Source organism: Equus caballus, chromosome X (genome assembly GCF_041296265.1).
Source record: "Equus caballus isolate H_3958 breed thoroughbred chromosome X, TB-T2T, whole genome shotgun sequence".
Lineage (NCBI taxonomy): Eukaryota > Metazoa > Chordata > Mammalia > Perissodactyla > Equidae > Equus > Equus caballus.
In genome coordinates, this window is record NC_091715.1 from 72,425,058 (window position 1) to 72,437,308 (window position 12,251).

Consider the following 12,251-nt stretch of genomic DNA (forward strand, 5'->3'; position numbering starts at 1 on the left):
TCATTTAGAGCAGTGGTTCTCAAGCTGAGGATACATCAAAATCACCTGGAGGGCATATAAAAATGCAGATGCCTGAGCTCTACCCCAGATCCACTGAATCAGTCTCTAAAGGGTGGCACTTGGACCTGTGCATTTTTAGAGACAAAAGCATATTACGGTTCTCCATTTATGAGAGTACAATTCACTGCTGTTAAGTATAATCACAATGTTGTGCAACCATCACAACTCTCGGTTTCTAAAACTTTTTCTTCATCCTAAACAGAAACTCTGTACCCATTAAAAATAACTCTGCATTCCTCACTCTCCTAGCCCCTGGTAACCATTCTACCTTCCACCTCTATGAATCTGACTACTCTACCTCTAAGTGGAATCATACAGTACTTGTCCTTTGGTGTCTGGCTTATTTCACTTAGCATGATGTCTGTAGAATTCACTCATGTTGTCACAGGTGTCAGAATTTCCTTTCTTTTTTAAGACTGAATACTATTCCATTGTGTGTGTATATATACATATATATATCACATTTGTTTATTCATCCATCAATGGACACTGGGGATGCTTCCACCTTTTTGGCTATTATCAATAATGTTGCTATATAAACATGGGTATGCAAGTATCTGCTTGAGTTCCTGCTTTCAATTATTTGGGTATATATCTAGAAGTGGAAATGCTGGATCATCCTGTAATTCTGTTTAACTCTTCGAGGAACTGCCACACTGCTTTTTCCACAGCAGCTGCAAAATTTTACACTCCCCACCAGCAATGCAGCAGGGTTCTAATTTCTCCATATCCTCACCAACACTTGTTATTTTTCCTTTTCTTTTTCTTATTTTATTTTTGATAAAAGCCATCCTATTGGGTGTGAGTTGGTATGTCATGATTTTGATTTGCACTTCACTAATAACTAGTGAACACATACAGCATCTTTTCACATGCTTATTGGCCATCTGTATTTCTTCTTTGAAGAAATATCTGTTGAAGTCCTTTCCCCATTTTTGAATTGGGTTGCTTGAGTTTTTTGTTGTTGAGTTGTAGGAGTTCTTTATATTCTGGATATCAGTTCCTTATCAGATATATGATTTGCAAATATTTTCTCCCATTCTGTCGGTTGTGTTTTCACGTGCTCCATTTTTGCAGGCCTTAAGACAGTGTATGGATTTTAATGCCACTTTAAGCTTAAAATCAGGCTAACATTTACTTATTAAAAAATTAGGAAGCCAGCCCTGTGGGCAAGTGGTTAAGCTTGTGCACTCCACTTTGGTGGCCAAGGGTCCAGCAGTTCGGATCCTAGGCACAGACCTACACACCACTCATCAAATCATGCTCTGGTGGCATCCCACATAGAAGAACTAGAATGACTTACAACTAGGATATACAACGATGTACTGGGGCTTTGGGGAGGGGAAAACAAAGAGGAAGATTGGCAATAGATTTTAGCTCACAGCCAATCTTCTTCACCAAAAAAGGATACATAAGAAAACCCAAACAAACCATGGAGCCCTCAAGAAAGGAGAAGTGACTCAGCTTTCTCGCACAAGAAGCCAGTCAAGAGTTGGAGAAGTCATTCATTCAAAAATAAGAAAATTAAGTATGCACACTTATAAAACCTAAACTGTTTACTGAAGGCAGAGGTGTATGTGGAAATACAAACTTCTGATACCTGATGGTAAAAGGAAGACTGCACAATTATACTGAAAAAAGGGAACAAAGGAAAATTAAGAGGATTTCAATTTCCTTAAAATTCATTAGAAGTCAGTCTCTTATGACTTTAATTCTGCAAATATTAAATATATTATAAATTATCACTGCTAAAATTTATCATCCAACAGTTGCTGGTATTAAAAGCAAAATATAATTGAACTTCTTAAAACTAAGAAGAGTCTAAAAAAGAGTCAAATATAGAAGCAAAAGAATTTTTGGAATATGTAATAGATAAAATACCAAATATTTTAAATGCAAGTGAGATAGGTGGGTGACATTTCAGGAGAAATACTGTGGTAATTTGTAATGAGAATCAAGATAGAGTAGCCTTTAACATAACCCACTTGGCCTTTTATGGAAGTTTTCTCAAAGGAGCTATTAACTTGGGACATTCTACTTTAAGGAAAATAAAACACTACATTTAGTAGAGGCAGAACCCCAGACCTTTTCATGACCGAAAGATTCATGGCACCAGATGACAATTTAACAATCATACCTTTCAGAGTTTAGCAGCTTTGGCAATTAATACTTTAGATACCTCTCCTATCAATTAAAGTCACAAAGAATGAGGCTCCCTTAACTCTTAAATATTGAATTGTTCTTAAAAGAGTACATTTTAACATCTATACAAGAGCTATTATTTTGCTATTGGTTATTAAAGACAACTGATTCTCTAATATTTGAAAGCACTGTTGCCAGCACTTTCCCTAAGATAAAGCAAAACTTAAAATGGAAAAAATATTAAATGACCAAATTTAGTACCCTTTAATACTCAGAGATTAATGAAAGATAGATCTGGACATGACTCTCTTTCTTAAACTACACTGTGACTCTCTCATTGGGATGAGTCTATTTGGTTACTTAACTTTGTGCGCAATTTTTGTCATTCAATACAGGATGATACAATAAATATTCTCTAAAATGCACTGTGGTTACCAAGAGCATCACTTTAACTACTGATATGATATGAACTATCATTTTAATATGTGTGTACACACTTCTACCCTCCATTACTTTTTGATAAATTATGTATCCACAATGGCTGAAGGGCACCTTCTAACCTGTAACCCCTAAATAAATCTGGCACATCACTTAAGGAAAAGTACCAGAATAAAGTGACCAACAAATAAGAAATTTCACTCCAAACCAAACAGAAATGAGGGTTTGCTCTGTGAACAGTGACAAGCTCAGGCACACAGCAACAGACACACAGACTGACACATACACGACTTGATTGATGATAAAACAATACCTAATTCATTGTACTTTTTAAAAGCACATAGAAAAGAGTAGGAAATAAACTAGAAGTTCCTCATAATGAAACCACCCAGAAAACAATCTCTGTTAACACTTTGGTGTATTTTAGGCATTTGTGTGTATTTTTATTGTAACATTGGGAGCATAATATATGCCCTGCCTGGTATTTTGCCTTTTTTTTTTTACTTCAACTTTTGTCAATTTGATAACTGAGAAATGATTTCATGGATTTGATTTACATGCCTTTTATTACTAATGTGGTTCAAAGTTTTTAAATAATACATTGGAATTTTATCTATCTTCCTTTATGGATTTATTCACATTCATAATTTCTTTGAAAGAAAAGCTCTTTAGAAATTAAGGGCATTGTTCAAATGTGCTGTGTATCTTTTTTCACCAATTTGTTCCTTAATTTTATTTTGACAATATTAGTTTTTTTAATTAAAAATGTTTTGTACTTTTACAAAATAAGCACACCCATTTTATTCAAATGCAAAATTGAAAAAGAACAACTGACATGGTAAAATTACCAAGATAGCATTCTTTAGAAAAAGAATGTTTTTAGAGAGAAGATAAAAACAAACTAAGTGTATTTGTTACCTGTTAAGTGATCTAAGTAGTACTGATAGAGCTTGCACTGAATAGGAGTCATTCTCACAGCTAACACATATTCATGTTTTGGAGGCAAGAACTTTGTTAATGCTGTATAATCTTTCCTCTGTAATTAACAAGAAAGAAAAGGAAAATTAGTTAACCTATATACGTGACAGGAATTAACTGCTCTAAGAATTATCACTGTTTGCAACTAAAAGATACACATAAATAAATAGGTACCAAACATATAAGAAAACATTTTCTTAAACATATTTACCCTCTTTAATCACACAATGATATGCATATGATAGTAGTTAATATATTTCATATGACTACACAATATGATGCACTAGTAAAAAGATATTGCAACACACCAGGCAGGTTTTAAACTGAAGGAGTCATATTACCAAGTGAACAATTTAGTTTTTAAAATGTTCTCCTTTATACAGAAAAAAGAAAAGAATAAAAGGTAAGGAGGGGATGTAGCAGGTAGTGCTAGCAAAAAGATTATCATACAGTAAAACTGATGAATCAAAGTGACGCAGTCTAGGCTGTCATTTGGGTAAGATGTGCCAATATGCCACAGGATAACACATAACTCTAGGGGGAATGTTTGCCAATTGAGACAGCAAGCCATGTACAAGCACTCTTGAAACTATTTAATTACAGAAATAGGAAAGACAGAACACTAATAATGTGCTTGATACAAATGACTACCTAAATCAGAAAAACACTGCCTAGGTAGTAGCAGCAATACTGAAACACAGTATTTGCTAGTACCTGTGGCCAACCTGAACAAACAGGATGCCTTTGCCTTACATGATGGAAGTATATCCAGCCAGAAGGATAGTCTATCTCATTTGTTACAACATCTTTGTGGCTACCATTAGTATCTAGTGTCTGAAGAAAAACAGTGTGGATTTTGAGATTTATTAACTGCTAGCTCAGTCTCTACATACTTATCTACTTATTAATATAGGTCTACTGAAGATCCGTATGTAAACAACACTATTACACCATGCAGGTTATTGTATGTACTTAAAAGTAATAAAATTGTTTCTTCAGGATTACATTAAAAAGGCTCCTCTCATAATTCATAATTGCCTTTCCTACAACCATTTCAAGTAAGTGAGGTTTAAAATACTAGAGAATTAGGGTGAGCTTAGAAATTTCTTAATCACAATAGCTGTGTTCCTTTTACATACTCCCTATATTAAGAATGAAGAATCTAAACATTAACATATTAAAATATAAAGACATATAATTGGCAAGTGAATTAATTACGTTCTAAACTTCTCAATGGAACTTTTTAAAAAAAAGTTCAATGTTGTATAAACTTTTGAAGACAATGCAAGGAGATTTAACTGTAAAACTATATACTGGAGAAAGGGGCAAGAAAACACAAAATACTCAAAGTTTAAATTCAGAATTTTGGATAGCAACATAACAAAGTAACAATATTGTTTTATTATGGAATGTATTTGTACCTGAACACATCCAGCTAACATTTCATAGAGAATGTGAGCACGTTTTTTCATCACTCTGACATCTACCATGGTAGAATCTGCACACTGACCATTTTGGATTGGATTTATAAATCGATTCCTGAACTCCTTAATGGATCCAAGCAAATTTTCCTTGATAAAGTTAACCATGCAATGATCTAAGAGAGAAGACATCAGTTCGTTAACAACAATAATGGCTAAAAGGACTCGGAAAAATTCTCTGATAAAATGCACATGTCAAAAACACCATGGAGGGCCAGCCCTGGTGGCCTAGCGGTTAAGTTCAGCATGCTCCGCTTTGGTGGCCTGGGTTCAGTTCCCGGGAGTTGATCTACATCACCCTGTTAGTGGCCAGGCTCTGCTGGTGGCCCACATACTAAAAAATAGAGGAAGACTGGCACAGATGTTAGCTCAGGGCAAATCTTCCTCAGAAAAACAAACAAACAAAAACGCCATGGAGGCATGAGAATTAAGCTACAAAGAAAGAACACCAAATTGAGTGTAGACCAAACATTGATTCTAAGTCTGATCTATAACTGGGTTATCTAAACTAGATGAGAAATTCGAATAAAAACCATCCCTAAATTCTAGACCTGAATGTTTAAAAAAACACTTAAGAACCTTTTCTTCTAACTCACTATTCTTCATAATAGATATGAAGTATAAAACAAGTGTTCTATAATTCTAATCATGATCTTATGGTCAGCAACGGTATCTTGTGGAAAAAACATAGATACCGAATCAAAATAAAATCAAGTAATAAGCCACTATATCAAATTTTATATTAACTGATTTAGTTCCAGAAGTCCTTAATTATCAGTTGCCCTACACTACATAAAACCACAAAGTGAAATAGTATTTCTATAAATGGGGTAACAGAAAAGGGGGAAACTGGAACAGATAAAAATAAAGATAAAATACAGGCTAAACTGAAACAACCAGTATTACAAATAATAAAACAGAAAACAGCTAAGTTACTATAAATACACAAAAGGAATAGAAACAACATAAAAATAACAAAAAGAGGGGCCGGTCCCATAGTGTAGTGCTTAAGTTCGGTGTGCTCTGCTTCGGCCCGGGTTCATGGGTTCGAATCCCGGGTGTGGACCTACACCACTCGTCAGCCATGCTGTGGCGGCAACCCATGTATAAAGTAGAGGAAGACTGGCACAGATGTTAGCTCAGAGCTAATCTTCCTCAGCAAAAACAAACAAACAAAAAATAACAAAAAGCTATTACAGTGGATTATGATAGAAAATTTCAATTTGTTATTTGCTGAATAATTCATGCTCCCTCTTTAGCATCACCACACACATATGAAAATGAGGGAAATTCACAAGTCACTTCCCTGGGTTCACATCATCTGTCATCAACCTCAGCAAACTCCATCCTGACATGGATTCAATACAGCTCTCCTTGTCTATTTCCACTTTCCTAAAACATTCCTATCAGTACCACCCCCCAAACTGGATATATTTTGTTACAATATCTCCTAAATAGCCTAAATAGTCACAAGGGCATCTCTACTTTTAAAGCAATCATTAAGACTTTTGATATTTTTATGTATTTCAAATTCTGTATTTATATTTGAACACTCACAATGGCACACCTCTTGACTGTGGTTTACCATTCATAATTATAAAGCATTCCACCTGAAATGAATAGTATTCTTTCACAGTAGACTAAGACGAACCTATGTAGGTCATGGTCAGAGACTATATTAGAGTAAATAGAAGAAAAACAAACGGCAAAGTGGTAAAAAGTATCTGAGGCAATGCCAATACTCTACAGCATATTGCAGATATCAACTCACACTCAATTAGGTTATTCTGAAGTGGTGTTCCTGTTAAAATAATCCTCCTCCTTGATCGGATAGAATTCATAGCTTTTGAAACAGCAGATGCTTCATTTTTTAGAATATGGCCTTCATCACAAACAACAAAGTCAGGGCCTGTAAAAATGTACAGAAAAACATTTAATTAATATATAATAAAACTGAAAATGTAATCCATTTAAGTAAATAAAGTTAATCCTTTTACAGTGCTGCTCTTGTGGGAAGATAAAACAACATCCTTATAAGAACAGTCATTTTATCTGCTGCTGTTATTTGGTTAATGTGGCACTGACTACTATTAATTATATTCTAACAGCAGAGTATTGAAGTACTACTATGTACAGTACTTAACATTCTCTGAATCAGAGAAGAAAAATAGGCAAGAATAAAAATAATCACAAGGGTGAAAAGATCTCCCCAACAGACGTGGGGTATTTGAAAAAAATACATATCTTTTATAAATAAAAAACAGTATCTAAAGTTATATTTCAACACTAGTGTATCAAGTTAAAACTATCAGCTAAGATAAAGAGCAATTTATATGTACACGAGAAAAGACAAATTTCAAAATTAGATTTTAAGAAATAATATATAAATCACAATGGGCCGTACAGTATTTCCCATTTAACTTATTCCAAATAACTAATACTCATTGCTGGGGAAAATTTTAACTGATAAAGGACAGCTAAATTGATTGTTACATGGGTATGGGGGGTGGGGGGACTATCCAAGCTATAAAAGATCTCACAACTGAGAATAACTCTTTCAAAAGAAATACACACACTTATTAAAATAATATATGTATTGTTTGCTAAAGTATCCCACATACACACTTTGCTCGCTGGTTAACACACACACATATTACTTAAATACTGATTTCAACAATAGCAGTTGTTAAATTGCCCCCCATCTGTTAGGCATTAGAGAAAATTCACCTTCTACATGATTCCAAAAGTAATGGCTTCAGTAGAATTGATCCAATAATACAATTGCTACTTAGTATTCAGATGGGGCTACACAAATAGTAAGACACATATTTTTAAATTACTAATATGCTTCCTAAAAACTATAATCTGTATCTAGTTTTGTATTAAAACACTACACATTGCTTATTTTGAATCCTAAAAAGTTTTCTAAATTCAAAAATTGCCTTTTACACAAGTGATTTAAATGATTTCCATGACCTAATATTCAGTATTCATGAGGGTGTTGTGAAACAGGTGCTCTCATAAACTCTTTGTGGGAGTCTACATTAGTATCAGACATTCTGAAGACAATTTTACAATATCTATTGAAACAGATATTGTGTAAAACGTGTGCACCCTTTGACGCATATTTCAATTTCTGGGAATTTATTCTAAAGATATACTTTCACAAGTACTCAAAGACACACATTCTCTGAAGCATTGTTCGTCAGGATGGAAAATTGGAAACAACCTAAAAACTTGTCAAAGGGGGTTAATAAAACTATGGTATCACAGAATGTTGCCGAACGAAAATTAATAATGTAGATCTCTAGGTATTAACCTTGAAAGATATGCCAAACATATTATGACATTAAAAAAACCAAGTTACAGAATCTGTATTATGATCCCATTTGTATTTGAACCACCACCTCAAACAAGGCAATTTCATCTATGTATACATACACGCAGTGAAGTACAGGGATTAACCCTGCTCAAAGAAAGTTTTAGCCTTTGTCTCTTGCTCCTGGGAAGTAATCTCTAAACCCTACTAATGTCCTGCCTGATAAGAGCGTCTTTGTTTACCTGGAAATCGTGGGACACACCAGATACTCTATGCCAACAATGTGATGGGGGGAGGGGCGCTGGGAAGGGGAGGGCGCAACGTAACTTTGGGCCATGTGGCATCTTCTCAATCTTTGGAAGAGCTAGAGACTAGGATCACTCATGTGAGTGGTCAACCATGTCTACGTGACCAAGCCCAAACTCTAGACAGCAAGGCTTGGACAAGCGTGGCTGGTTGGCAATACTCCCTGAGTTCTGTCACACATCATTGCTGGAAGAAGTAAGTGCTATTTGGACGATTCCACTAACACATTGAGCTTGGAACTCTCCTGGGCCCTGCTCTATGTGCCTTTTCCTGTTGCTGATTTTAATTTGTATCCTTTCACTGTAACAAACTATAGCCATAAGTATAACAGCTGTTCTGAGTTCTCTGAGTCCTAGTGAATTATTGAACCTGAGGGTGGCCTTGGGAACCTCCAAATGTTGCAACATAAAATACATGCTTGAAAAAAAGAAAAAAAAAAGAAAAACAGCAACTGTGTGTGGTGGTGAACGTTAACTAGACTTATTGCAGTGATCATTTTGCAACCTATACGTATATCGAATCACTATGTTGTACCCCTGAAACTAACGTAATATTATATGTCAATTATATCCCAATAAAAAAATAATGAAATACATCCTTGCAGAAGCACAAAAAATTTCTGGAAGGATATATATGAAACAGTCAGGGAACTTTTACTTTTCAACATATACCTTTTTCTTCTATTTTGCTGAAGAACATATATTGCTTTTATAATTTAACTTAAAAGAACTATTAGCATGACAATGCAAGGAGAGGGATCCCTATCCTTAGTAAGGACATCTGAGGAAGAGAAGGAGGAAGAAAGAACAAAAGTAAATATATCCATCAACAACCCTGAGTCAACAAAAAAGCTAATGTTACTCATATTCTGTTTACTTAGGAACATATATAACATTTTCTAACATAAAAAAGTTTTAAAATCTTTAATGTTTAAAAGGAATAAAGTTTTATTATCTTAGAAACATACTTTCTAGAAAACTTCATTCCAATAATATATAAATGAGGTGGTACAGTTTGAAAATAGCTATACTTACAAACCACTTTAGAGAAAGTACAGGGAGAATGCAGCCATGAAGCCTTGGAGAGTAGAAGAAAAGGGATTTAGAGAGAAGCTTGGAGAGAAGTTCTCCTGCTCAAAAGATCCAAGCCCAGCTGAAATGGTTTAATATACTATGGAAATTTGTCACTATTTATATAACTACATAGTTCTATCTTACTATTTAAATCAAACAGTAGCTTGAAGTGTGTGTGTGTGTACTGGAACATACAGGGATAAAGTACTGATCCACACTGCAACGTGGATAAACCTTGAAAACATTATGCTAGGTTGTAGATGCCAGATATTCTATGATTTCATTTTTACAAAATGTCCAGAAATATTTTTATGAAATGTCCAGAATAGGCAAATCCACTGAGACAGAAAGTAGATTGGTGGTTTCCAGGGGATGGAAGGAGGCTGCATTTGGGAGTGACTGCAAATGGGTACAGGGTTTGTTTTTAAGGTGGCAGAAATGTGGTGGGATTCAATGGAATCATTGCGATGGTTATACAATATTGTGAATATACTAAACGTTATGGAATTGTATGCTTCAAAATGGATAAATGAATTTTATGTTATGTGTATTTTCCCCCAATAAACTAGTCATTAGATTAAAATGTGGGAAATTATAGATTAACACTCAAGTTACCACAATGAATGCACACTTAGAATGACTTAAAGTAAGTAAATTGCTTTATGAAATAAACAAAAGAAAAACCAATTATAGTAATGAGGTTAAAAATACGTGACTCTTCATTTGTCAAAACCCATAAACTCTACATTACAAAGAATAAACTTAATGTATGCAAACAATAAAATAAAGGAACTGACCTAAGTAACTTTAGGAAATGATGTTTTCACTGGAAATTATAAAGCTATAGACAAAAGCAATCATATACAAACAGTGTATACTAGTTGGTAAATTTGTTTCTCACAGGGGTACAGGTTGACAATTCTGTGACTACTTTACGTGTATAATGAGTTTGAACAAATAAGTAAAAGGATGATAGATGGTTGGAGCCAAGATCCTCACTTTTGGAAAGGCAAGTAACAGATTAACAAAAAAAGAAGGCTAAAATTATAGTGGATTAGAGTCGAAAACATCATTATGAAATCAAGTATATCTTTATACACACACACACACAGATGGATAGATTTGTGTGTATAACTGGATTTGTACACGTATCATCTAGTTCTGTCTGCTGAGAGGACCTGGAAGCAATGATACTCCAGTAGCAACAAATACACCCAGTTCTCAGATCTTGGTTTGTAAACATCGTTTTTCAACAAAAGGAACCATGGCTCCTCGTTGAAATGGTTGATTCTGAGGCAGGACATGAGCCTAGAGCATCTTATAGTACCAGACAGTAATGAAGTGCTCAAAAAAAAGGATGAAATATCAAATGGATACAGGAACCAATGTGGGCTCCCAATGGCCAAATTAGAACAATTTGAACAAGAAAATAATAACATAATGTTAGTTTATAATCTAACATAGAAACTAATAATAGATGATTAGTCTTACACTGATATAAATCAATGACTGATTAAAATAAATAGGTAAGAAGGGACAAATCTTTCTTAAAGAAAAATTCCAATTTTATGTGTAGATACCACCCATCTCTTGTAGAGATGGAGCTTAATTTCTGCCCTTCCACCACTTGAGTGGGCTAGACTTAGTGACTGGCTTCCACAGAACAGAGACAGGTGAAAACAGTAACTCTATAGTAGAGAAACCTGACAAGCACTACTTTAACCAAGTGATGAAAGTTAACATTAGCAGTGATGTCATGTAGATCTAATATAGCCCTGATATGATATGATGAGAAGGATACTTCACCTGTGATATATTCTTTCAAAAATCTATAACCCAAGTCCAATCACAAGAAAAACAACAAACACAGTCTAGTGAACATTCTACAGGTTACTTAATCAGTATTCCTCAAGACTGACAAGATAATGAAAATTATCTGACAAGATAATGAAAATGAAAGACTGAGAAACTGACACAGACCAGAGAAGACTGCAGAGACACAACAATTGAATACAATCCAGACATTAATAGAAAAACTGGTGAAATTCAAACATAGTTTCGAGTTTACCTAATAATATGCCAACAACGTATCAACTTCTTAGTTTTGACAAATCTACCACGGCAAGGTAAGTTAACAGTGGGAGATCTAGGTGCAGGCTTTATATAGGAGCTTTCTTTACTATCATTTCAACTTTTCTGTAACAAAAAACTTTTCGAAGATATAAACGTTTTTTTAAACGTCACTAAATGATTTACAGGAAATAACAAATGTTACTCTTCATGTTAGGAGCTTTAATTTCTTTTTTAATTTATTTCCACATGAACAAATCACCACATTAAGCATCTGAAACCGCTGTTTAAACAGTTCCAAGGAAACCTTGTGAAAAACATGCTGCAATACTATTCACTAGCTTATAGTTCACCACCAATAAAACAACCACAGAACTTGTAAAC

The 12,251-nt window shown here is 34.4% G+C and overlaps 1 protein-coding gene across 19 annotated transcripts in view; it reads right to left on the bottom strand.

Moving 5' to 3' along the window:
* Nucleotides 1–12,251, bottom strand: part of ATRX (ATRX chromatin remodeler) — a 240,790-nt gene that overhangs the window by 85,574 nt on the left and 142,965 nt on the right. For all 19 annotated transcript variants that reach the window (XM_070257356.1, XM_070257353.1, XM_070257351.1 and 16 more), the window contains 3 exons: nt 6,871–7,008; nt 5,040–5,215; nt 3,559–3,676 (listed from right to left, as the gene is read on the bottom strand). In XM_070257356.1, coding sequence (XP_070113457.1) covers nt 3,559–3,676; nt 5,040–5,215; nt 6,871–7,008 — 432 coding nt within the window. The remainder of the gene's footprint in view (nt 1–3,558; nt 3,677–5,039; nt 5,216–6,870; nt 7,009–12,251) is intronic.